The 26,934-nt window shown below is 57.0% G+C and overlaps 1 protein-coding gene across 1 annotated transcript; it reads right to left on the reverse strand.

Moving 5' to 3' along the window:
- Positions 1 to 12,917: 12,917 nt before the first annotated feature.
- DEF6 (DEF6 guanine nucleotide exchange factor) lies at positions 12,918 to 25,198 on the reverse strand. The gene is made up of 11 exons (XM_075722376.1): positions 25,088 to 25,198; positions 19,876 to 20,016; positions 17,987 to 18,172; positions 15,885 to 16,112; positions 15,658 to 15,804; positions 15,359 to 15,467; positions 14,978 to 15,276; positions 14,269 to 14,435; positions 13,865 to 14,063; positions 13,371 to 13,461; positions 12,918 to 13,129 (listed from the first exon to the last, which is right to left on the reverse strand). The coding sequence occupies exons 1-11, from the start codon at positions 25,181 to 25,183 to the stop codon at positions 12,918 to 12,920; spliced, it is 1,875 nt and encodes a 624-aa protein (XP_075578491.1). The 5' UTR covers positions 25,184 to 25,198.
- Between the last annotated feature and the right edge of the window lie 1,736 nt (positions 25,199 to 26,934).

Here is a 26,934-nt window from a genome sequence, read left to right on the forward strand (position 1 = left end):
AGGAAAGCAGCGAGCAGAACACGCTGTCATTGCAAACGGAAGCACCGGTGGCAGCGAGCACGGCCGTCAGTTGGCAGCGCTGCACACACCAGGGCACATCTTAGTTTTTCCAAAAGCCTCAGTGTCACTGGGACATGAGCAAGAGTCACCCCTGCTTTGGATGGGGCAATCAGCTCCCCAGAAAAGCCACGAGGGGTAGAAAAGTAGCAGCAGGCCAATGCATTGCTCTGGATCATACACACGGGCGTGCAGCCTGCCGTCTGGAGCCAAACGGCCAGTAAGTTTTACTGCTAGGCTGCCAGGGCTCCCAGATCCAGCAAAATGCCCACAAAAACAGTAGCAAGCCTTCTCTTTGCAGCAACTGAGACTTTAGATCCCATGGGGTAACCAGGGGGGGAAAAAAAAAATAAAAAAATCCATCAGCCTGTAATTTTTGTTAGGCTTACACTTGGACTCCCAGAAAAGCGCTACCAGTTTTGTAGACCTTAGCAAAATATCCTGGGCACTAGCCATGCTGCTCTGATCCCAGGACGCAGCTGACAGTGAGCGATTATGCCCAGGCACAAGTTCAGATGATTCAGCAGGGCCTGGGAATGTACGCGCCGAAACGGTTGGAACAAATCACCATGTTCACTGCATCTCCATTTCAACCACAGAGCAGGGGAAAAGAGGGAGTCTGAGTTTGACTGCATACGTCTCCGTACCGAAAACTCCAGAGAACATTAGAATAACTTTGTTACACAAACTAGTTCAACACCCTCTTAGGGAACTGGAGGGGAGTGATGTTTCCTTACTATTTTTGGCCACATTCACACACCAAGAGCAGACTGGAGGGACAGAGGTTTCCCTGCGTTTTCAGCAGCGATACGAGCAGCAATCATGTCCGCGTGATCCTGCCAAGACTCCTCTGCCAATTAGAGGATCGCAGGGCGCTCTGACCATTTGGATTTCCACCTCAGCCCCTAGAAAACAAAACGCTCAAGCAAAGCATTAGAACCCTTCATAACATCCTCACGTCTTTGGCACCGTCCTGGGCATACGGAGAGAGCAGCAGAGGTACACAGCGAGCCAACGACTACCAACACTAGCCAACGACACAGCCAGCTGCTGGGAGCTCCACGGGCTCCACCGGCTCCAGCCCCAAACTCACACTCACTAACAACCCTTTTCCAGAGATCCCCGTGTCCCTAAGTCCCACAACATAACACCTACCCCATGGACATGAGAACCTGCCGATTTTTTTCAGAGACGTGGGTCTCTGATCATCAGCCCTTGTGGGGTTAACAGCTTTCAAGGCCTAACAGCTTTAGCAGAATCCATATAATCAACTTAAAGGTGAAAAGCAATTTGGACATTTTCAGAAATATTCCAGATTTGCATTAAGATGAAATCAAGAGTTGCATTAAAAAAATGTTTGTAAAAAGTCAGGCAGGATAAGGATTTGAGCGTAGGTTCCCATCACCGAGGTGACTGCACAAAACACTGCTTATTTTGAAGCTATCTCACCTGTCTGCTCTTCAGCCTGACAAAGCCTTTCCTAGTAGAGGCATACATTAAGCAGTAGTATGGTTCATAGTAATGTTTGTCTTAACAGACCATCAAAGGAATGTTTCCCTAACAGCTCAGGTAGGAAAGCTCATCTGCCCATTTAAACCACCAGAATTGTTCCCTGTCTCCATCCCACATCTCTACTATGCGGTTGAACATGCATGTTCTGGTTTTTGCCACTCCAGGTTCCAATTCCCAGACCAGGGCAAACCAGAAAATGCAGCATGAGGGCAATGATTCTGGTTAGCACGGACATTATCTGCCTGTTGCTATCCACAAGCCTCAGAGATGTGCTCTGGCTTGACCCAGCACCAGGAGAAATGTTTGCATTTCTGGCTTGTGCTTTCATCCTGCAACCTCCTCCCCGGTCAGGATTCCCCTGCAAACCACAGCCTCCGCAAAACCCACGCTTTCAAGCAGAACCTGTCCACAGGGATCCCCAGGGGAGCACCCTGACACACACATGTATGTTGGGGCCCTTTGCAAAGCCAGTCTGAAAGACCTGACCCAAATGATCTCAGATGTTCACAAGCTCTTGGCTAAGCCTTGAAGGACAGAGACATTTTCCAGATGCTATAATCATAGCAGTGAATATTAGAGCCCTTCAAGAAGCCATCCTGAAAGTAAGATACATCTCGAGTCAGTTCTGTTCTGAACCCTTCTTGCAATCAAGCAGGGCTCCACCGAACGTCATCCCAAAACATTTATTTTGGGGAAGATGCATTTCACAATCTCCTTGACCAAAAGGCTTCATATTGGCATCAATCGTTCCACTCTAAACCCTGCTTTGGGAAAGTAATTTCCTAGGCATTCTGCCAATGTAAGCGCATTTCAGAGTATAAAATAATAATAATAAAAAAGAAATTAGTTCTGCAGAAAAATCTTACTTGTGCTCACTATGGAAATCACTTCTGCTTGTCTAGACTTTCCCAAAGTCTCCAAAATAATTGCAGCATTCATAAGCAGCATATATCTGAATAGTGACACTTCTAGAAAAGCAGAGATTGCTCTGCAGCGCCTGATGAGAAAGCAGCTACACAGCCTGACAAATCTGTGGGTATCAGCAAGGGCAGTTGTTCCTGCAATAAAGCAAGGGAGCCAATACAAATCACAAAATAAACCAACATCTCTAAAATTTCATAGTCAGGGCAAGCCAGGCTGGCTTCTGGCAGCATATAACCTGTCAGGCATAAGCACCGTAACATCATCTCACGCAATTAAAAAATCATTTGCACGTCAGGTCCTGCTGCAGAAGGAGCCCAAGAGTCTCTTGTTGTGCTAATTCCTCGGTCTCTAAGAACATTTGCAGATTTCCAGTTCATAATTCAATAGCCACAGATTAAATATTCCCCGAAAGGCAAGAAGATGTACTGTACAAAAATACGTATTTGTCAACAGGCTAGAGAGACGGACACCATTAACATCAGTAAGCAATTCGTACAACAATGCTCTTCTGATCAGCAAAGCCTCATGTGGCTCATTACAAAATCCTCTCCGCACGCCGCGAAGATCCTTGGAAGCCCATGTCTCGAATGCCAGAACAGAGACAGCACAACAGTTGCATGAACTTGACACAGAAAACCACACCTCTGTCCAGCTAAACACCTTAGATGTGTGTTGCGGCAAAAATAAATCCACCCCTTATGCACAGAGAACCACAGCACCGTTAGAAGCTACATGCAGCATCTGGGTGCAGGGCGACAGCAGTGAAGACTTTCGGGCATCGCTTCAGAGGTCTGCAGCAGGACAACGTCCTCCCCCCAGGCCCTGTTGACCACCTCCTCAAAACCCCCGTCCCAGCTCGGCTGTAACCTGCTCAGCTTTGTCCCGGTAAGGCGACAGACGGTATCGGTACCGCTGTCAGATCATGTGTCTGGATCATTAGGTGATTGTTTACCCAAGTACAGTCCCTGATCTCGTGTGCCCTCCCCAAACTAGAAGAGCCAATTTCAGTTGTTAAAAAAAAAAAAAAACAACCAAACAACAGCGAAATAATAAAATATTACATTCCTATACTTTGAAGGTAACAGTCGGCTTAGAAGAACAGGATTAGACCACCATACTCAGAGCATACTCCCAAGCATAATCCATAAAGATTGTATTCAGAAACCAAACAGAAATAAGGCATAGAATTTAAATTTAAAAAGAAATTTAAGGAAGTTTAAGCTCGTGGACAAAAGTGAAACTTGCTGAAAGCAAGCCACACTTCCTAGGCTCTTCCCTATCCCAAGTTTTTAAAAACATACATAGGATAAGTGCTTTGGTAGATTGCCCGCGTGCGAAAGGGAAGGGTTACCTCTCCGGAGCAGCTGTCCCTGTCTGCCTGTCGCTGAAAGCCACCGTTCAGTTACCATGTCAGCACGAAGAGCTGAAAACCAAAGTAATCTGCAAGAGAACACAACACAAATTTCCACGGCTGTGCTGAAGGCCAGATATTTATGCCGCTGGGAGAACTGGGCTGGATCCAGCAATAGCTCTGAAATTTAAACACACACGCTCCCTCTACCGCATGCTGAAACCATAGGCTGGGGTGACTCCCCTCGCACGGCGGGGGGGCAGCCGCCACATGCGACCGCAGCCGTCTCCCCCGGGCTCCAGCGGCTCCTGCAAACCGGGAGGTAGAGCAGACCCCCGGGTGTCCCAACGGAGACGGCCCCGACCCCTCACCAGGCTTTGAGCACCAGGATGTCACCTGTGCCATATGTCACCTGCAGCCAGAGGCCGATGACCCCAAGCTTTTATGACAATGCATGAAGTTGATGCTAGAAAAAAAGGTCTATGGTGGCCATAAGGTGGCTTGTTTACTCAGCTTGCTTAATCCACCTTTAAGAGGCTGCCAGAAAGTTACTGCAACTTTAATGAACTTCCCTCTCGGGTGGTTGAAACTTAAGGATCCGACAAAGTTCATTCACTCTTGGTTTTCCTGATAACTTTGCAAACAGCCTCGTGTGAATTTCAGGCTCAGGAGAGCAGTAAGAGACCAACGCTGGGAAAAAAATGGCTTATGAGGCTTTGAACTAGAGGACTTGGAGAAAATATGTTCTATTTTTAGACACAGTTATGCAGACTAACTGGACTAACGTATTAAACAAAGATGTTGTGAACATGATGCTACTTGAACCCATGTACCCTCCCTGATATTACCCCGGCTTAGCTGCTCCTCCCAACCCAATGGAAAAGCCCCGTTTCGTATTGCTACCCCCAACACGGGGTGAGTTGCAAGGCAGCCGAGCGCCGGCAATGAATCCGGCATCGCCAGCCCCCCGCCCGGAGGGGCAGCTCGGCAGGCAAACCAGCAAGTTTGGGGCAAGAGAGTGAATCCCACCCAGTGCCGCACGCTCTCCTATACCTCCCGGGTCTGACACAGCACCAGGAGCCGCAACTGCTCAGAAGAGGATGAAGAAAGAAAGCAAATCCCCTGCCCCAAAAGCCGAGGCTCCCGGCATGCTAGCATGAGCATGGAGGGCATTTCCTACGCTGTGGAGCAGCCCGGGTACCTCGAGGGGAGAGCACGAGCACGAGATCCAAGAAAATAACCCCAGTCCCTTGCATCGGAGCATCATTCGCATCAGGATCGCTCTTCCTTGCGGTTAGCGATATAAAAATCACAGCCCCCCTTGAAGAAAGCGATTGCCCTTAGTTTACAGGCAGGGGGGCTGAGACACGAGCTGAGACAAACCTGCCCCAAGGTCAGCCGGCGAGGGAAGGAGCGCAGATCCAGCACCCAGCCCTCTGCTTTACTGGGGGCCATAAAACCGCACACAGTAACTTCACTTTCACAGCAGGACGTTAAAGCTACAGCAGGTTTCTCATCCCCTCCCTCCCAAAACGGAAGGCAGTTTTTCTAAACACCCCAGACAAAGTTCTTCTTTAACCTTCCTGATGAGGAACAATAATAAAGTCATTACAACCCCACCGGCACATCAGGAGCGGGCTTTCTTCATCTCCACCAGCAATAAAGCCCGTCCTTGATTCAGTAACGAAGTGTAACGTTGACACTGTCAACGAGGGCATGAATCACACGCCGGGAGTGCACAAATCACACCCTGAGCTCTCTCCCATCGCAGATCAGAGCACTTTACTGCTGCTGCTGCCAGAGATCTGGAATTAAAACTAAATTACCGGCTCACCTCATCCTGCTCACAGCTAAATGCCAGGGCATGCTCGTCACCATCACACACAAGGCAATGCTTGCACCGGCTCAGCCGGGCACGGAGGGAACCTGCCAGTCCATCCCTCTTGAAAGCTGTCTCCTGTATCCCTGGCTGACACACGGTAAGTCCCCGGGAAAACGCCCACCTCAGCACAGCCTGGAGCACGTTTGTACCAGGAGCGGAAAGGGATTCTCCGCTGAAGGCAGCAAGGGAGTTTGCACGAAGAGAGACCAAGGAGGAGGGCCAAGCGGGGCAGAAACGAGAAACGGGACATGGGCTGCTTCAACCAGCAGGTCACCGGTTCAAGACATCAACGTTGCTACCGGCCTTGGGACTCTGATTTATGGGGTGGCCACAGCTGCATCCTCTTTCCATCCTCAGATCCCTCTGCGTTGCCACGATGGACGGTGCCAGGACTCTAGGCACGTCCAAAGCCTGCTTGCTTCTCTGCCCACCCACGGCCCATTCACAGGGGCTTTCCCAACACGTAGGGGCTCAACGGACCAATTCCTTCCCGCGAGTGCGGTCGTCCCTTGTGTGCAAGAGGCCTCCCAGCACAGCTGTTGAAAGGGAAGGTGGCCAAGGCTCTAAGTTACACCGGGATGCTGTTTGAAGCCGCGCAGATACAATACAGTCAATGACAGACAGATGCTTTGGGAAAAGCATAGATGGGATCATTACAGAGGGTGTGTATTCTCTCTTGCTCCACTGACAAGCTGCATCTTCAGCCGCTTTTCCTCTCTGCACCTTGATTTTCCATCCAGGGACGCTAAAACACACCTACCTCGTAAATAGGTTTTGAACTTTAATTCATTGGTTTCTATAAGTAGGTTGGAGCCTCTCTGATCATAAACAAACAGGGCTGTTAAACATCACTTGAGGCGGAGCCAGTGCGCACAAACTTTTGGAGGTATAGCGAGGCCAGGAGGCCTTTTGGCCACCCGAAAAAGGGGAGGTCGAGTCTCATGTGGGGAGGAACAGTTCAATGTAACAACAGGATCCTTGGTGGTTATAATAACAGAGCTCAGAGCTAGCCAACGAGGAAGGAAAAAAATGCAACAGGTTGGTAGAACAAAACAAAGGAGGGAAGCAGGAGGTGAAGGAAAATTAGGTCTCTTGCTTCAAGGTCCTGCTACCTACTTCTGCGTGCTCCTTTACCATTCACCTAGGATTTTTCACAAGCGCTTTTAAAGCTCATTAAGAGTTACACTCAACCCAGGCAGCATGCAGGTACCACCTTCCTGCATTTGGCTACAAGCGTTCGCAGCGTGTGACAAGCGACCTTGTGCAGAAGTCTCAAGTTCTTTACAGCCACTATTTAATAAAGGTGGCAGTAGCCCTACTTTACAGGTGGAAAAAGCACGGCACAAAAAGTAAACACCTTTTATCTGGGATCTCAGGGAAAGCAGGAGCAGAATGTGGAGATACGAGGGATGAGAAAAAGACTCTCAGATTCTTTCTCCTTGAGCAACCCCTCACCCGACGCACCACTGATGGACCATCCTGACCCTCTTGCTTCTCCCCCTTCCAGCCCCAGACTCCAGCAATGCCCCTGAGTGGTACCCTAAGACCACAGGCCAATTCCCCCTCTGCCACCCCACCCCTGGGAGAGAAGGAAGGCAGACTGTCCCCCCGCCAGCCTCCCTCATTTGGGCCATGTCCCATCCTCCATCTTCCCTGATTTCCCAAGCAGGAACGAGAGCCTGCACCCTAAAGTCACCGATGTGTCCCCGCCCCCTCCAAATCACTGTCCCCCAAAGTCCCTCCCTGCCTCCTTGACGCCCAGGCCCGTGCCAGCAGAGCTCCCTGCGCCTTCCACCCCACAGCCTCAGAAAGCCCCCCATCTCCTCAAACCCCCACCCACAGAGCCCCCCCAGCCTCACGCCCCAGCCCCTGCCCCTCCACCCCCTACCCTGCCTCCTGCCTTGTCCCCACCACATTCACAACGTCCCACACCCCCGTCCCTGACCCCACAGACCCCATCCCCACTGCCCCACACTCCTGTGCCCTTGTCCCCCACATACCCCATCCCCGCTGTCCCACACCCCATGGTCCTGTCCCCCAGAGACCCCCTGTCCCTCACACCCCATGGCCCTGTCCCCCCCAGACCCCATCCCTGCTGTCCCACACCCCATGGCCCTGTCCCCCCCCAGACCCCATTCCTGCTGTCCCACACCCCGTGTCCCTGTCCCCCACAGACCCCCTGCCCCCCACAGACCCTCTGTTCCCCACAGACCCCATCCCTGCTGTCCCACACCCCATGTCCCTGTCCCCCACAGACCCCATCCCTGCTGTCCCACACCCCATGTCCCTGTCCCCCCCCAGACCCCATTCCTGCTGTCCCACACCCCGTGTCCCTGTCCCCCACAGACCCTCTGTTCCCCACAGACCCCATCCCTGCTGTCCCACACCCCATGGCCCTGTCCCCCCCAGACCCCATTCCTGCTGTCCCACACCCCGTGTCCCTGTCCCCCACAGACCCCCTGCCCCCCACAGACCCTCTGTTCCCCACAGACCCTGTCCCCCCCAGACCCCATCCCTGCTGTCCCACACCCCATGGCCCTGTCCCCCCCAGACCCCATTCCTGCTGTCCCACACCCCGTGTCCCTGTCCCCCACAGAACCCCGTCCCCCACAGGCCCCAGCCCCACAGCCCCTGTCCCCCAGAGGCCCCAGCCCCTTGCCCCACACCCCCTGCCCCCCCCAGACCCCGCGTGTCCCCTCCTCCCCGGCACCCCCCGCCCCCCACAGGCCTGGCCCCGCTCACCTCCCGCGGCGGCCCCGCTCCCGGCCCGCCGCTCCCCCCGCCGCCAGCGCCCCGGCTCCCACCCACCCTCCTCACGTCACTGCGCCCGCCCTGACGCCACCGCATACCCAGCTCCCTTCAGCCAATCGGCGCCGCCGGGAAGTCGTTACCGCATCACCACGGCAACGGCCCAAGCCCGCCCCGCCGCGCGGCGCCCCCTGGCGGGCGCGGGCCGCACTCTCCGCTGGCGGGCGCGGGGCCTGACGGGAGGTGTAGGCGCGGGGCGCGCGGGGGCGGTGGCGCAAAATGGCGGCGGGCGGCGCCGGGGGCTCCCTCAGGGCCGGGGCTGCGGAGCCCGAGGGGTCCCTGTTCCCCCTCGGCGCCACGGCCACCCCATCCCGGCACCCGCGGGCCGCCCCGCCGCGGCTGGCAGGGACCCGCCGCTAGGCCCAGGCCTAACCCCCGCTCCCCGAGCCCCCGTGGCGTGGAGGGAGAGGGGGCCGCGTCCGTGCAGTGCGGCTGGGGGGGGCGGTCCTGGTTTCGGCTGGGATAGCGTTAATGTTCCTCCCGGTAGCGGGCACAGTGCTGCGGTTTGGATTTAGGATGAGAATAGCGCTGATAACGCACTGATGGTTTAGTTGTTGCTCAGTCCTGCTTGTGCCAGGCAAGGGCTTTTCAGCTTCCCTCGCTCTGCCAGGGGCACAAGGAGCTGGGAGGGGGCACAGCCAGGACAGTTGATCCCAACTGCCCCAAGGGCCATTCCATACCATACGGCGTCATGGACAGTATAGAAACTGGGCAGTATAGAAACCGGGGGGGTTGGCCGGGGAGCAGCGATTGCTGCTCGGGAACTGGCTGGGTATCGGTCGGCAGGTGGTGAGCAATTGCATTGTGCATCACTTGCTTTGTATGTTATTGTTATTATTATCATTACTATTTTACTTTATTTCAATTATTAAAATGTTCTTACCTCAACCCAGGAGCTTTTCTCACTCCTCCAATTCCCTCCCCCATCCCACCGGGGCAGGGGGAGCGAGCGAGCGGCTCCGTGGGGCTCGGTTGCTGGCTGGGGCTAAACCGCGACGAGGGGACTGGCATCCTGCTGCAGGCCTGAGGGCAGGGGGGCTGGCGGGGGGCTGGCGGCCTCCCTGGGAACCCCCCCACCAAACCCGCCCGCATCAGGCTGGTTCGTGGCTGTAACTGGGGCCGTCTCTCGGAGGGGAAGGCCGCCGCGGCGGCGCTGAGCTCGCTGTCACGGGCGGCGTGGTGCGGAGGCACCGGCTGCGGCGGGACCAGAAACGGAGCCGAGCACGTGCGGCCGAGCCCGCCCCGGGCAGGAGCCCGGCAGTAACCATGCCCCAGCCCATGCTGTGCTGCGACGGGGAGGGAATAGGGATTTGCCTCAGGCCACGAAGCTGGGACTTGAGGTCCAAAGAGCGGCTGACACCAGCTCTGTTGGGCCAGGTGTTTCGCTGGACGCTATGGGACCACCACGGTGCCGCTCAAGATGCCTGCGGGAGCTCCGGGGCTCTCTTCCCCTTCCCAATCTGAGCCCCTCGCTGCTTTCTGCCCACCCCGCGCTAGATCAGCTGCCTGCCAGGCGCGTTGCAAGCCTTCTGCTGTCGATGCCGTTACTTGAGGTCTAGGATGGAGCTAATTTTATACCTTTGCACCCCAGGTAAACCACAGCGGTGGCTAACCTGATCAGTGCTGTTAGGTTTAAAAAGCGCAGGCCCTGTTCCCACTGCAGTTACTCAAGGAGCAGAACAGAGCTCAGATGATGCCCCTCGTTAATGCCCATGTAGCCACAATTAGGATTTGGCCCGTCCTTCCCAAAAACGTGGAACCCCAGGCCAGTGCAGCAGGACAGCAGAGTTTGGGCAGAGCTGCGGGCTCGGGGCTGCAAAAGATTCACGTAGAGAGTGTCAAGGTTTGTATCTGACTCTGCAAATGCTCGCACCCATGACGTTACCCTGCGGAGAGCTCCAGGAGGTTCCCCACAGGAGACCCCCATGGGCGTGCAGACCCCACGCGCGCCGGTGCAGGGGTGGGGTGGTGGGAGCAGCTGAGAGCTGCTCTTTCCCGGCGCCTCCGCAAGCTCTCCTTGTGATCCTGCTGCAGGGGTTTATTCTTAGTCGGAGGCGCCGAGGATGTGCATCAACTGCTGACTTAGGCAAGCTGCAGCCCTCGGTCGGCCGCTCTGGGAGGATGAGACGGATCCGGGCGCATCCAGTCTTGGCGGCGGATGAAAGGCAGGTGCTGACACTGGTTCCTGCTGTTCCCTCCTCACCTCTCCTTGCCTGCGGCAATTAATTACAGCTTTCTGCCTCATGGGAACTCGGCTCTCAGGAGCAAAAGCAACGCTCTGGTGAGCTGCTATAAGGAGGGACGATGCAGCCCCCGAGTTGGTGAAAAGCGACGATGCCGTCACCGTCAGGGATGCGGCCCCACATCTCCTGGGGGCTGCGCGCAGGATGAGAGCCCTTGCGACAAGGCTGCGGCACGGAGCCACGGGGACGGGTGGAAGTGGCCCTTTTCCTCCCTGCCTAGGTGTGGTGGCGCACGTACCTGTCCCGACGCCTGATCAGGGACGAGATTGAGCTAACGAAGCTGACGAGGGAGGATGCCGTCTCCCATCAGTGCACTTCCACCCAGCCCATTTCCTTCCTGGTTTGGCACCCTCCCCGTTCTTGCTCTGCCTGCGGATCACATGGAGCAACGAGCAGCTTTGCCAGGGTCACCCCGGGAGGCTGCAGCGATTCGTACCATGGCCCCCACACGCCTCGATGACAGACAGAGCCCTGGCCTCCCGTGCAGTACGTTGGGAAGGTCTCTCTCCACCGCAAAACCTGTGCGGAGCGGAGGGATCCCGTGTCCAAGTGGACCGGCCAGGATGGCACAGGGCCAGGCAGGGACCCCCCCCCAAAATCTGCATGGGGCTTGTAGGGGCCACGCCGCTGCTCAGGACCACCCTGCTGCATCCCAGTGCAGTGGGAAGGAGGAGGAGAGGTGATGAATGTGACCTGCAGGGCCAGGGCCACCACGGCCATCACCGCGAGGGTTGCAGCCACCCGTGCCCTCCCTGTGCGTCAGCAAGGCTGCGTGGGATGGGGGCACGGGGCCGCCCTCATGGGCACACAGAGCCACTTTGTCCCGGGGCAGCCGCGCGGCTCCATTGGCACCTGCGGAAACGGCCTCTCTCGCAGTCAGGCACAATGAAAAATAATTGTAAAAAAAGAAACACTCTAAAAACTGGGGCGGCGGTGGGGGAAGAGCTGTGTGAGCAAACGCTGAAAGCCGCACGAGTAGGAAATAGATTGTAATCTCTCTAACGAACTCCAGTTAATCAGCGTGAGCAACTGTGAACCGGGGTTTGATGCAGGGCTCGCTACCAGCGCCTGCCTCCGGAGGGGACCCGTATGTGACGGGGGGCTCCGTGCCCTGTACAATAAAGACCCTGAAGACACAGGTGAATGGGACTGTATTTAAATAGAAGTGCTTGGAAAAACTAACCCTGATGTTGGTGTGGGAGTCTCGCAGTCTAAGGGCAAAGACCTAAACAAAGCCCAGGACACCGTTACCTTCCTATATAAGCACTTAATTAATCATAAGGAAGTGTTGGCCCTCCCAGAAGATACCCCTGTGCCAGCCCTGCCACCCAGAGGGGAGTTCGTTGTCTACGGCCAGTTCACCAGCATTTGCGTCCCTCTTGGCCCTCCACAGACCAACCCAAAATCCACTGGTGGAGCCTCTTTCCACGGCTGGTGCCCGATTTCTTTTAATGGGCTCTTTTCTACAGTGGAAATCAAAACCCCGCACTGCCGAGGAGGGAGATCTAGTGCCTGCAGGGCCACAGATGTGCGGGGAAGGAGGCCTGCAGGTCAGCCACTCCAAAAGCTTTATAGCTTTTTGGTTTCTGCTAACATCTACGTGACTGCAGCGACTAACAAACCGCCTTCAGGGAATGCACGTGTTAGTTAAGGACACCCTGGCCTTTCTGTGGGGGCAGAAAGAAGGCACCACTCACTCTGCCAAGGCTTCCCCGGCAGCCGCCGTCGCACGGCCACGTACCCAGGGGCGCAGCGGGCGACGCAGAAGGGTTGCTGGTAGAAACCAAGGGGGAACCGCAGCCCGGGGCCACGCGCTCCAGACCCAGCCGCTGGCTTTTCTTTTAGGCAGGGTGAAAACCGGAGTCTGGGGAGTTGAGTCCAGGTCCCACACCTGGGCAGCCCGGAGGAGATGGCCCCGCTGCCTTCTCCCCAGCCTTGGGCTGACTGAGCCTCCCGGCACGTCGCGGCTGCAGCCCTGCCCTGAAGAAAATGGGAGCATCTCTGTCTTCTGTGTAGTCACCTATAGGCTCTGTGCTGGTCCCCGCTTGTCTCCATCCAGAGATGGGCGTATTGACTGTGTCTGCTCAGAGGGACGTGCTGGGCCCCGCAGTTCCCCGCTGGGCTCTGCGATCCTGCCGGGCTAGTTGGTGGGCTCGGTGGCCATGGTGTCCGCATCCGGAGATGGCAGCACGCCGCTGTTCCCACCGTTGCTCACGTTTTCCTTGCTGTTGTCCCTCGTGGCGTTGCTGCCTTTATCCTCCCCTTTCTGCTTGAGTTTGAGGGAGGAATCTCGCTGGGAGAGGAGGGGTTGGTAGCCAGCGAAGCCTCCTCCGCTCACGTTTGTACGCTTGTCTGGGGACGGACAGAAAAAGAGGATTGTTTACCTGGGGCCCAAAATTGACCTTTCAGCTAAGGAAAAGGGGTGCGGGACCTCTCCTTGCCAGAGGTGTTGGGGTATCTTTTCTGAAAGATGGGGGTCCTTCCAGCCCCCGGATGCCCCCAAAGAGGGGAAGATGGGTGGGAGACTGGGCTCGTGCCCCAGCGTGGGCGTGCTCAGGAGGGGCAGGGGAGGGTGTGATGGCCGGTCTCCTACCTCCCGGCCCGATGGGGTGCATCAGTCTGTTCATCTGGACGTTCCAGTGCTTGACGTTGGTGCTGGCCTGTCGCAGCTTCCGCTGGGCCGCCTGGGAGGGGACGGAGGAGAAGGGTGAGCTGGATGCCTGACAGCCCCCGGACCTGGGACCGCGGGCAGGAGTTTCCCTTCCCTGAGTAAGCCTGGATCGGAGGCTCCTTTGGGATGGAGACCCAGCTCACCCTCCTCGAGGTCTTCTGCTCCTCCTCCAATCCTCCCCCCTCCAAACACTCCCACATTGCTCTGGACACCAGCGCTGTCCCCGCAGGGCAGGACACCCTTGTCCCATCTCAGCCACTGAATCGCCACGGCACAGCCCAGAAATGCCCCGAGGCAATGCCCGCTTGGTCCCCAAAACTGCTGGGTCCTCCCCTGGGCAGAGGTGACTCAGTGAGGGCTGGGAATTCCCCTGGGGCTCGCAGCATGAAGGGATGTGGCACTGATGCAACGCTCACCATGACGTCCTGGTCCACCCGCTGCCTGTTCACTCTCACTTCTTCCAGCTGCTTCTGCGCCTCTTCCAGACACTTGTTCTTGTTCTCCATCTCCTGCTTGAGGACTTGCTTCTCCAGCTGCGTTTTGATGATATATTCCTCTTGCTCCTCCTTCAGCTTCATCAGCTGCTTCAGCTTCTCCTCTTCCTCAGCCAGTAGCCTGCCAATGAAGAGCAAGAGGTGAGGACGTCCCTCTGCCACTTCATCCGCCAGCTTCCCCCATCCTTGCCGCCATACTGGGAAGTCACCAGCATGCTCCAGTACCCCGGGGAGCATTGCATTGCCCTGGGGAGCCTGTCCCCACGCCCAGCCACTGCCCTGGGAGCCGGGCTGGTCGAGGAGGAGCGGGGATGCCCTGGTCCTACCTGGCCTGCGCGTATCTCACGGACTCCTCGTCCTGCCGTGCTTTCACCTCCTGCTGCAGGGCCTCCTGGAGCCGCTCCTGCATGTCCTCCAGCTCCAGGATGCGCTTGCGCTGACGCTCTGCCTCCGCCTCTTTCAGGACCATCTCTGCCTGCATGGAGGCACGAGCCTGCGGCAGGGAGAGCAGCCATCAGTGCGGGCGGCTGGCAGAGCCACTGCTGCTGTCCCCAGGGTCCCCTGGCCCCCGCACCCCTGGGTGGATGGGGCCAGACCTCTCCTACGCCGGGGAGAGGCCACGGAGAGAGCTCCAAAGCAAGGCTGTTTCCGCACTCAGGGACACACACCATGTTGTTCGGAGCCAGCGCTGGCTGCGAGGTCAGAAATGGGCTCCCTGGCCGTCCCGGCACTCGCACTCGCCTCTCACCTGCCCCCCAGCTTTATACATCCCGGGGAAGGTTGTCCTCATCTCCTGCTCCTCGGGTAGCTCACGCATGGCGGTGCTGACCCCTCCATCCCTCATCCCCGGGTCACACACAGCCCCCGGGAGCCCAGAGGTGATGGGTGGCAGCAGCATTGTTGCAAGAGGGGGGACATGCTCCTAAAAGCTCCTCCAAACCCCCTGGGCTGCCACAGGCAAGGGAAGAGGAAAGAAGCGGCCGCCCCATGAGGGACACAGCCCCGTGGCAGGACAGGCCATGAGGATGAACCCACCTGCTCGGCCTCCCGCAGCTGGATCTCCAGAGTCCTCTGCATCTCCTCGTGCTGCTGCCTCCGCCGCTGTTCCTCCTCTTGCAGGAGTATCTCTGCCTGCCGCTGGGCCTCCTTGAGCAGCTCCAGCTCCTGCAGCTTCCGCTCCTTCTCCTCCTGGAGCTGCTTGAGCCGCTGTGTCTCCTCCTCCTTGGCCGCCTTGCGCTGCTCCCGTTGCTCCCGCTGCTCCCGTCGCTTCTGCTTCAGGTCTTTGTGCAGGGACTTCTTGCCCTCGGCCTGCAGCCGGATGGCTGTCTGGATGGCTGGGGAGGGAAGGGGACGGTCAGTGGGGACATGGTGGGGGGCACAGGGAAGCTGGGGAGGGTGCGCAGGGTGGGCACGGACCTAACGTCCATTCCTGGCGCTGCCGGGTGTCGGAGGCGCTCATCTCGTAGGTGCGGGAGGAGGTCTTCACGCAGAACATGCACCTCTTCCCATCCCGGTCGGGCAGCACCTGCAGGGAGAGGGATGCAGGATGACGTTATCCCTCCGTACCCCACCTTATCCCCACTTTCCTTGGCCATAGGACTGGGCTTCCCATGCTCATGGATGTGAAACTGTGTATTCTTGGGTTCCCCTTCCCGGGGTCTGAGGGGGGTCTCCTGCATCTTCTGTCCCCCAGCTGAGCATGGCCCAGGCCGTACCTCCACGCAGCAGTGCTTGTCCAATGTGATGCTCCCCTTCTTCTCCTTCCGTTCCTCACTCATGTAGTAGGACAGGACGCTGGGCTTCAGCGTGAACCACCGCTCCGACCAGTTCCTCCTCAGCTGGCCCTTCTTCCAGAGGTAGCCCTGCACCCAAGAGACACGGGGGTCAAAAACGGGGTGGGAGCAGGATGGGGTTTGTGCCCCAGGACACGTGGACTCCTTGCCTGTTTGAGCACATCCTCGATGACCTCCTGGTACACCTCCTCCACGGCCATGCTGACGGCCTCCTGCTCGATGCCTCGCAGGAACCGCCCCGAGTTCACCATGTCCAGGAACTGCCAGACCGTCAGCCCCCCTTGCCCCTGCGGCTCCTGGGAGAGGTAGTCATCCAGCTCGCAGGAGTTCAGCTCCACGTTCATGGCTGTGCAGATCTTCTTCAGCAGGTATTCCACCTGCAGGGACAGGGAGCTCAGTGATGGGGAGAAGAGAGAGCTGTTCCCACCCCACCGACCCGTTTTGGAGAGCCCAAGACCACATCTCTTTCCAGCCTGGAGATGCAGGACCATTATCCCAGAGGTATCACCCCTTGCAACGGTTGATGGTCATGGTCAAGGTGTTCCAGGCAGCAGGCAGGCTCAGGAGGTTGATGTTGGGTTTAGACCTTGACCACTACTGGGAGATTCTTCCTTTTAACCACAAGGCTGAGATGTTTTTAGCTTGTTTGTCTGCAGAGTGACAAAACTCTGCAGAAGTCAAGTGCCTGAAGGAGAACAGACCGATGCTGCTGTCCCCTACACCCAGCCGCAAGGCAGGCGTTTCACACCACAGCCCTGACCTCAGCACCGCTCTGGTTTCCAGCTGACATCGTAAAAACACTGGGGAGAAGCAGGGGAAGAGTTCCCTATGGAGGAGATGAGCATTGTTTGGAAACTAAATAAATTGCTTTAAAAAGAGCTAAAATTGTTGACAATAACGTGATGTTGGGAAGACTTATTTCAGCTCAAGTTTTGTTGCCAGCTCTCCTCTACCCATGATCTAGGGACCAAGGAGGGTGGGTGACTGCAGATAGCCACAGCCACGCAGAAAGGGAAAACACAGTGGAGTCTCCACACCCAGCTGGATTTTTTTTACACCCTTTAACTAGGAGTAGGACAAGAATGTAAGGTAGTTTTTTTGGGTTTTGGTTGTGTTTTTTTTTTTTTTTCTCCAAGCTCAGCCCTGTAAGCAGAAAGATGATTCAGTTTGTCATGGTCTGGGGAACAGGAAACACCTCTCCCAGAGAGCAGGAAGTGCGGTTGCCCTCCTACATCTGCGCGGCACTGCGTTTCTTGTCCTTTTTTGCCCTTTTTTTTTTTTTTTTTTTTTAGCTTTTCTGCTGATCTCAGGAGGTTGATGGTGTAGAAGCAGATGGCAGCCGCTTGCACAGCTAAGCTCCTCCTTGGCAAGGCTGCTCTTGGCTTCTGAGCTTGTCCATCCTCCCCAGATCTACGCACCTTCTCGTTGGGGTTTGATCTGACCCCCGGAGACGGGAGAGCCTTCCCCTCCAAATACCAGGTGGAATTTGGGGATTTGGAGATTACTGCCAGCAGCTTTGCAGGGCAGCCACGGCAACCTTGCTCTTAACTCTCCAGACGCTGGGCAGGGGGTGAGCGTCTGGTGGCAGCGGGCATGGAGAAGGACAACTGGATCTGCTGAGAGCAGCACGAGGGACACAGCCCCTTCCAGCCTGACAGCGATTTCATGGGGAGGAACCTCCCATTGCACCAGACTTTAAGGGTTTCTTGTCGTCTTCTCTTTCTCTCCCATGAAAATCAGTTGGAGTCCTCCAACACCATGCTCAACTCAACCCTTGGGTGAGATGGAAGGGCTTTGGGCAAGGGACCAGCCCCAGCAGGAGCTGAGCTGTGGCTGCTCCTTGCCTGGGGCTCTGAGAACTGGCATGTTCACGTCACAGCAGACAAAAGAGCTTGTCGCTGTAGGCTTGGGCCACGGAAGAGCACCATGGACCAGACCACACCTCATCCTCCAAGACATCTATCCTTGAGAGGCTTGAGCATTTTGGAGGCGTCCTCCCAGCTGCTCCCTGGTCACCCCCCTCTCCCTGGGCAGCAGGGGTGGCCATGGGCACAGCGGGGGGTGCCCAGGCCAGACAGCCCCCTCCTCCCACCCCTGCCCTGCTCGCTCTCACACCCTGGAGCACCACGTCTTTCAGGATGTGGTGGGACATGCCAGGAAGCGATAGTGGGATGTGTCATCCCCAAACAGGGCTCTGCCAGCATGTAGAGCCCTGGGAGGATGGGGATGGGGGGGAAGAGGCAGGTCCTACCTCATCTGGCACCATGACGAGAGGGTATTTGTCTTCAGACAGAAAGTTGAAGAGACACCAGAGCTTGAAGGCATCTTGGTGGGATACAACGCTATTCCCGTTCCGGTCAGGCTTGTAATTCTTCTTTGCGGTCAGGGTCCAGCAGAGCTCGTCAAAGTTTTCTTTGACAAAAGCACCTTCCTCCACCTGTGGGCAGGAGCCAGGCGGGTGAGCGTGGTGCTGCAGGGCCATGGAGGGAGTTCTGGGGGCGGGGGGGGAGCACTGGAGGGAGGGTGGGCAGAAACCCTCACACCTGAAATCTGTCCCTGACGGTGAGAAGCATGGGGTGATTGATACACGGGACCCACAACTAGAGCGTAAGTGGGCACTGACCCACAATGCCAGAGTACACGTCCCCAGCATGGGTCCCCTTATGCATGTAAGCGAGGCATCCCAGCCGGTAGAGAAGATGCTATGGGACCATGGCATGGCCACAGTTGCTCAGCCATGTCCTGCCGGGCTTTGGAGCACCACCAGGAACCCCGTGGCAAAGCCCACCTCCATGGCTTTGGGTTGCTCTCGTTATCCCATTTGACCATAAAGAGGAACTGAGGCTCAGCTAAGGGAAGTGATGGGCCATGGGCACACAGCGGCAGAGGCAGGAATGATGCCTCCATCAACCTCGGCCCCGCTGCCTGTCCATGAGCTTCTGCGACCACTTGCCCGGCATCACAAGCTGCTTCCCGTGGCAATTTTGGTGCGGCACCGGTGAACTGTGGTGGGGACCAAAGGAGCCTGGCCGCATCTGGCCGCTCCGTTCCAGCTGTGTGAGCCACGTGCCACTGGCATGGGGACAAAATGCAGCCTGCAGCGGCAGAGCCGGAGAAGAACCTTTGGGCGGCAGTAAGCTGAAAGCCCCTCTTACTAGGAAAACCCACTTCCCCTTCTCAGGCCGCCTCTGGGATTTTATTAGCCATAGCGAAAACAGAAGAAGAGGGTTTAAAGGTCGTCTTCCAAAGAACCACATGAGAAACTGGAAGAATTTGGGCCACTCTGTGATGGGGAGATTGGGCTGGGCTGACGTTGGGCAGCTGCCTGCCGCGGGCAGAGGGAGCTGGGGAAGGCTCTGCCTTTGCTCGCTGCAGACCAGATCCCCACAGCTGAGACTGGCATCCCTGGACCGGGCTGGGCAGCTCCTGACCAGCTCAGGGCAAGGAAACAGGGACCGGCACAGGGCACCGGCACAGGGCACCGGCACAGGGCACCGCATGCCAGGGAGAGGCACCGCTCAGCCCTGGGCAAGCCGCAGGGGAGGGAAGGGTTACTGCACCCAGCTCTGGCCCCCCCCCCCCTTCTTTCAAGCACACAGTGGAAGAAAGTTGTCAGTCATTTTTCCTCTCCTCGCATGCCTGGAGGAAACGCGCACCCAGCCGCAAAGTCTCACTGTGCCAAACAAAGGTGCCTTTGAGCCGCGCGGCAAAAAGCAAGAAAGCCCCTGCCCACCCCAACCTCTGCTCCTGCCCCGGCACCTCGTCGTCCTCCCTCTCCTCCTCTTTGCCAGATGAGCTCACACCTCAAATGTGAACAGAGGTGGAGAGAAAAAAGGGGCTGATTTCTCTCTCTGAGCCCTTTAGGAAATGCGGGCAGAGATGCACCTCCACCCAGAGCCTTGATGGAAAGGGCTGGCTTCATCCTTGCCAAGGAGACGTTGAGTATTAAACATTTGTCGCTCGTTCTGCCATTCACCTGAGTGCTCCCCAACATCCTGTACCCATTTTCTGCCCATCAAGGCATGGGATCTCCAAGAGCAGAGGGGAGCGGAGCCGTGGGACTCCCACGGGATGCGGGAGCAGCCCAGGCACCGTGGTGTCCCCACCTGCGGGTCCGGGGGGGACGGCCAAGGGGCTCACCTTATCCAGGATGTACTTGTTGAGGTACGGCATGTAGCCCTGGCTGGACACCGGCCCGTCATCGTCATCACGGAAATGCTCTTCCAGCGCCACGGGATCGTGAGGGATGCACAGCACCGTGTACAGGTTGTGAGACAGCACCTGGCCGAGCACGAGGGATGGGGAGAGGGTGAACAACCTCCGAGCCTGCCCTAGCACGTCCCCACGGGGCCACCCACCCACCCGGGGACCATGCCCTGCCCGGCATCACCTCCCTGCAGCCCCAGCATCAGGCATGGTTTGGATTTGGCAGAGGGACAGGGGAATATTCCCAAATACAAACCTTATAGAATCATTTAGAAACAGGCAAAAATTGAGGATTTTTCCACATTTGTTTCTTTTCTTTCCTGGCACATGGGGAACTTCTTTTTTTTCTTTTTAAAAAGGGGGCTGTTTCAAACATTACAGAGCAAACAGGACATGCCTTGATCTAGAGAAGATAAGCCACCTCAAGCCATGCTGTTCGGCAATTTTTCAAAAACATAAATAATGACAGTGCCCAGGCTGGCAGCAGCTGCTTTCTGCCAGTGGGGCACAGAAAGACGCAAAGATGAAAATAAGACAAGATAAGAAACTAAGAAGAGGTTTTGTCTGCAACAGAAGCAGACAAGGGGTGATCTGGAGACACACCAGCTCCAGAAGCAGTCAGTGAGTGTCACTAACCAGTCCATTTTTGTTCAAATCCCCCCAAAACAAAGCATGTTTTGATGCTCCTGAATTTCCCACGTGCTAGAAAGCCCACGCCGCTGCTGGGCCAGCAGCCAGAGCCCGGAGCAAGGCTGCCCATGAGCACCACCAGCATCTCCGGCTCATGATGCCGGGGCAGGTGGTTGTCTCCTTGTCTTTACCTCCCAGCAAGCAGGAGATGGTTAAACGAGCGTCCCAAACTGATGCCAACCCATTGCACCAGGGTTTGTAGATGGAGCTTGCCAAGGTTTCAAGAGAGGGGCTGGAGGAGATGGTGTGCGGCACCCCTGCTCCTCGCCGTGCAGGGCTGGAAATTTCCTTCCAGCGGGAGAGGAGCCGCCGGAGGCCACTCTGGCTGCTGCAGCTGGAGAGGTTCTTGCTCAACCAGATTTTCTTTCTCTTTTTCACCCTCTGGACTGATGTTATCAGCAGGACTCCACCCAGTGCTCAAACACCCAGCGGGCTGTAGCCCTGGGTGCTGCTGCTACTCGGGGTTTGGTGCAGCCCCAGGGTCCGCTCAGGGGTGGAGAGGGATGGAAACACCCTGGTCATCTTCCGGGATGGCTAACAAATCCATCAGGATGGCTTGAAAGTTTGGGAATCGCATCCCATCCCCCCTTTCCAACATGGGGCCTCATCCCCATCCTTCATGCCCGCTCTCACAGCACCCCAAAAACTCCTTGGAGGTCTTTCATGTGCCCCCGTCCGTGGCCAGCACCCCGAGCTCCTCCATCCGCCCTGGCACGCTGTGACCCACAGCCCCTCCGCTCACCGGAGCGGTCACCTACAAAATGGAAGTGGGGCAGGGTGGGGAGGAGAGCCCCGGCCAGGCTGATGGCGGGGTGTGTGGGGCCGGGGCTGCCCCAACCCCATGGAGACAGGAGAGGGGAACCCCCCCGGGCTCGGAAATGAGGGATAGGAGGGAAAAGTAATGCAGGGCAAGAAGGGAAGGGATGCTCTAAGAGCGGTTTGGTGAAGCAAACTTTCTCCTGTGGCATGCAGGAGGTGGCCAGGGTAGGGGGGCAGAGGTCTGCCCAACACCCCGAGCATCCCAAATCCCTCGAGAACCAGCCCCGATGTCATTCTCCACCCTCTCCCCCATCACCCCCCGCTCCCACCCCTCTGCAGCCGCCTGCGGCCGCTGCCGCTACCAGCCAGAGCCGGGGGTGGAATATTTAATGCGGCTGGAGAATGGCAGCCCCTCTTCTCCCCCGTGGGAGATGCCAGGGGCGATGCCGGGGCTGGGGGTGACCTTTCAGGCTGGAGCCTGGCAGAAACCCAAACCCCTCTGGCCCTGACAGGCAGGGGGATTGGGGCTCCTGCACCATGCAGGGAGTGTTACTGCTGCCTCAGTTTCCCCACATGCAAGCAGACTGGCCCTGCTGAGGAAATCAAAGCCTCCCTGGACATGGGGGTGCCGGATTCCTGTCCCAGGGGACCCCAGTGCTGGGAGCCGTTGCCAGCGGCGAGGGTCCCTTCGGCTGCCCATTTCCCATTTTCTGCAGCGAGGAGGGTGCGAGCAGGGACCTGCTGCCTCACCACCCCATCAGCCAGGACCCCTTGGCTCAAGCCCAGCCCCGGGACCATCGGCTCCAGACCTCAGGGAAGGCTTTCCCCATTGCCTGCACAGATGAGCGGCTCTCAGACCTCTTACTGGCCAAACTGGGATGCACCGGCCCGTGCCAAGGGCCTTTTGTGCATGCAACAAGCAGAGGAGCTTTCAGTCCAAGCCAGGCGCCTTCCTCCTGCCCCCGGGGGGGCCATAAATGGGCTGTTCTAAGCCAGCCCCCGAAGGCACCAGTTATACCCAGAGACGCATTTATGGGCTCTTTCTCCACAAGTGAGCAAGAGCCACCTGCCCTGCCATTTGCACCCCGAGCCTGCAACCCCATGCAGTAGGTGGGGGATCCCTGTGCCCCCCGACACGCATTTAAACCCCTCGCCTGTCCCCCTGCCTCCTCCTCTCCACTCCCCAAGGGCTTTGCCATAGCGGGCAGCCTCAGGAGACCGCGCTCCACTCAGCAAACCGCTCCTCTCCCTCTGCAACAGGGACAGGAGCCGAGCAGAGGTGCCAAAAAGCACCAGACAGTGCTCGGTGGCTCCCACCTGCTTGCCCCAGCTGGGCGCAGCCACCCCAAAGGGCCCAGCTCTGCCCTGCCCGTGGGAGCCACGTCCCTCGTCCCAGCCAGCACCCGCAGAGACGGGGAGCAGCTCCCCCAGCTCTGCCAGGGAGGGTGCGATGGCACGGAGAGGGTAAAAGCTCATCCAAGAGCAGGGCTGGCGCATGCCCGCGCTGGAAACAGAACTACCCGACATCTCTTGCTGCGTAGCACTCAACCACAAGACCGTCTTTCCTTCCTGTGCAGATACACACCTACACTCACATATATATATAAGCACATGCTTGCTTGCATAGGGGTGCCCATGCAAAGAACTGCTGAACCCGATTGGCTTCCCACAGCTTCGCCATCACACTTCGAAACACTGCTAAATTTATTTATGCACCTGGCTGGAGAGAGGTCGGAGGAGTTAAGCACCCCGCCGGCGTGCTGCTCATCTACCAGCAAAATCCCACCCCAGCTCCTGGGGCTGGTTTTGTTTCTGTAGGTGCAAATGCTGCGAACACCGGCATTTCTCCAAGCCTTGTTCAAGACCCTTCTTGCAGCAACATGCCTGGGTGAGGGAGCAGAGTGCAGCCTGGCTCGCACAACCCGGGAGGAGTTTGGAGAGGGCACGGCCACCGCGGCTTTAACACGTTACTGCTCAGACCTGTGAGACCCTGGATTTCTGCTGCACTGAACCCAGGAGCAGAAATGCCGCTCTCAGCTTACGTAGGCTGGGGCAAACCCGAGCCAGTGTTTGGCAGCAACAGGCGATGGAAATGAGCTCTCCCCAGCCTCGAGGCTGGTGGAAAATTATCCAGAGTTGAGCTTCATCATGCAACGGCGCAGCCTGACCCACCGCCGTCCCATCTTGGTGCTGAAGGCGGGTGGAAAAACAGCGAGGGGCGAATCTCCCTTCCCTTCTGAAATGTCACCCTGGGCAAAGCCACTGCGGGGACGCCGTCCTCAGCATCCCCACAGCCCCTGCACGAGGGTTTGCAGCTCCCCCAGCCCCCCTGCACTAACTCTCTAGGAAACTGCCGTTAAAATTAGGGTCTCTGTGGCCTCAGCATCATCGCCGGTGATAAAGATCTGGCGAGGCAAGCACTGCACGTGTTCGTGCTGACGCTTTCGGGGCCAGCAGCACGCCTGGGCCGGGCTCGGGACCCAAAGCCTGGTTGCAGGGGATGCTGCGAGGGGAGCTCAGCAGCCCTGCTGGGGGATTAGCGAGGGGAATTAGGCTCTGGCCTACTTTGGGATTTTCCTTAATTCCTTCAGATATTTCTGCAGTTTTCAGTAGGCGAGCTTGGCTCGCAGGGCACATGTGCAACGAGTTTCTGGGGAGCAGCCGAAGGCTGTCAGCTGCAGAGGCAGCGGCTGAGCAGGAGGAGCTCAGCTCCTGCTGCTTCTCCTCCAGACCGCTGCAAACAAAACTCTTAATTTTTGGGCAAAATCTGCCCCACACGCCAAGCCCAGCACCTTCCCTGCAGTCTGTCCCGGGCGAAGCCCAATAAAGTAGATGGAAAAGAGGTTTCTTTGCAGTGTTTCACAACTCATCTCGCAGACTGGCAGCAGCTGCCAAGTCTTGACGCAACATCTCCCCGTGTTTTGCATGTTTCTAGCTCAGGTCTTTCCTCTGCGTCGCAGCCCCCTGCTCCAACCGGCATTTCCAACCCCAGTACCGGCCTAGGAACCACAACGGGACATTCACATGGCAACAAATAAAGGAGTCCCATCATTTGCAAAGGGGAAAAAAAAATTAAAAATCAATAATTACTGTCGAAGCCAAGATGCAACCTGGCAGATTTGACCAGACCCCGTCTCAGAGGCAGACAAGGTTTTTAAAGCCATGATGGTTTTGACGAAGGGCTGAACGCAGGAGCCCTCTGCAAAGCTGCTAAGGGAGTTGGGGAGAGGGGAAATCAGAGATTTTTCAAAAAGTGCTGTGTTATTTCTGGCCAGACCACTGAGGAGTTTTAGTTTAAAAATGGTCTGCCTCTACCTACCGACCCTGAACAGGAAGCAGAAACGTGGGTGCTCTGGCAAGCAAGAAAACTGATAAACACTTTGGGCTGTTAGTTGAGCATAAAAAGCGTAAGAAACTGAAAACAACTAACAATCAGATTTCTCCTATTTTCACCTAGAAAGTACATTTGAGCATTAAGTCCCCCCATCTTTTTTTTTTTAAAGGGAGATGGAGAACTTCACCAAACCCTTCACGGAGGCGACAGCGAGGTCTTATTAATCTTAATATTTAACAATTCCCCCGTGGAAACGCAGCGGGGACGCCAAGCATCCCTGGCCCCGCTCTGCCCATCGCAGCCCACCCGCCAGCCCCACGTCGGGACCGTCCGAGCCCCCCACGCCCCCCCGCCAGGACTCACTTTGAGCTGGGATTTGGAGACCTTGCCGCTCTTCTCCACATCCAGGGCGGTGAAGGCGTACCAGATGGACTTGAGCAGCTCCGCTCGCAGGTCCATGGCTACAGGCGGCGATGGCAGAGGCGGCTCTGTCGAGGCCGAGGATCCGGTTCCAGGAAACCGCCTGCCTCGACAGCCTTGGGCGGCGGGGGCCGCGCGAAGCAGGAGCGCCATCTGCTTGGGCGCGCCCCGGAGAAGCCCACGGGCCCCATCTCGGCCCCACGGGCCCCGTGGGGCCGCAGGTCTCGTCCCCCACCCACGGACAGCTTCCCCCCTGCCAAGGGAAGCGCGATCCGGGGTTTACGGAGCACGAACAGGACAGGGATCGGTAACCCTTTGCGAGCCCAGCCTAGAGATCAAAGGCTTTCTCGGCATTCGTGTTTTGCGGAGAGAAATCCCCTCCCCGACTCAAATAGCAGCTTCCTCTGCTGGGATTTAAATGAAGACCTTCCCCCCCGCGCAGGCTGTGCCTTTTGGAAAGGTTCCAGCCCTGCTTGTTTTGGGATCAGTCACACCAAGGAAAGCGAGCGGAGATCTAACCTGCTGCAGCCCTCCCGGGTTATGCCCGTTCCCTGCCCGCAGAAACCTCTTGCTCTGCAAACTCCTCGGGTATATCCAAAAAAATAAAACACCCGATTGCTGGGAGTCTCCGCTGGTGTTAGATTTACAGTTGGACTCGATCATCGAGAGATCAGGTCTCTCTCCCCAGCTCACAGGGTTGTGGGATGCGTTCACAGACACATTTTCTTGTATTGACACAATTCCCTAAATCCAGGCTTGCAGGAGCCCTTGGAAGAGCCGCGGCCTGATCTGAGATCCAGGAGCCAGCTCCGAGCCTCTCCAAGACACACGCCGAGAGCTCAGAGGCTACACCTTACCTTGCTCACAGCTCTCCTCAGCGCTGCTTTGGGGCAATCCCCACAGTTTCAGTCAATTCAACAAATCTCCTGAACTTCCTTAATCCTTACATCTGCAAACAGTAACAGCCATCCCACCCTCTGCCAGCCACTGGCCCCAGGGACTGAGAGAGAGAAGGGTGCCTTTTTTAAAAAAAGAAAATGTTTAATTTGTTTTTATTTCAACTCAGGATTTACATCCCAGTCTAGCTCAGCCCCCAACAAGTGCTGGTGGGTTTCGGTGGAGGGAGCGCTTTGCTCTGCTTCACAGCGCTGAATCTGCCAAGGAAGTTTGCTCGAGAGCGGAGCGTGATAAAGAGATGGAGGAATTACCGTTGGAGCCAGCCCGGGGGCTCGCTCCGGGGTCAGGAACTGGTCACCGCTCCAGCCACCGAGCCCAGGACAGCCTGGGCTTGCTTTGATGGAACCTTATTGCTTCTGTGCATATGCTGCCCACTTGTCCCTTACCTGGAGGGGTGGGTGGGAAAGGGGAGCTTTTGGACCATTCCTAGAGGGAGAGGGCAGCAAGTGCCTCTCCAAAAATATTCTGCACTCCCAGCGACTGCTGAAATCTCTGTGGCTCCACCTCTGCTGCAGAAGACTGGCAGGTCTTGGAAATTTTAGCCACGAAGAAATAAATACAAGAAGACACAACCTGCTGTCTCCTCCAGACAGGAGGAGTCAGTGCCCAAGGCAAGGAGCAAGAAAGTTCCTGCTCAGCGCCCAGGAAAACAGCAGCGCCTCCAGAAGGCAGCAGCCAAATATCTTTGACATCCCTCCACGGGGAGAAGAGCCCTGGGAACAGGGTCGCTCCGGTAGCCCAACGCTGCCGGCATCAGCTCTCACCGCCTGCGCGGTGCCCACGCTGGCCGCTGCTCTCGGACACCTTCCCTCGCTCGTGTAGCGCAGTTCCGT

Source organism: Pelecanus crispus, chromosome 17 (assembly GCF_030463565.1).
Source record: "Pelecanus crispus isolate bPelCri1 chromosome 17, bPelCri1.pri, whole genome shotgun sequence".
Lineage (NCBI taxonomy): Eukaryota > Metazoa > Chordata > Aves > Pelecaniformes > Pelecanidae > Pelecanus > Pelecanus crispus.

Bases quoted from the DNA above. Each gene is read 5' to 3' on its own strand.
- DEF6 (XM_075722376.1), bottom strand. From the start codon at position 25,183: ATGGACCTGCGAGCGGAGCTGCTCAAGTCCATCTGGTACGCCTTCACC. The intron at 15,468-15,657 runs GTACGGCCTGGG...CTCTCCCTGCAG, and splicing joins ACAAGCACTGCTGCGTGGAG to GTGCTGCCCGACCGGGATGG. The intron at 15,277-15,358 runs GTCCGTGCCCAC...TTCCCTCCCCAG, and splicing joins GCGCCAGGAATGGACGTTAG to CCATCCAGACAGCCATCCGG.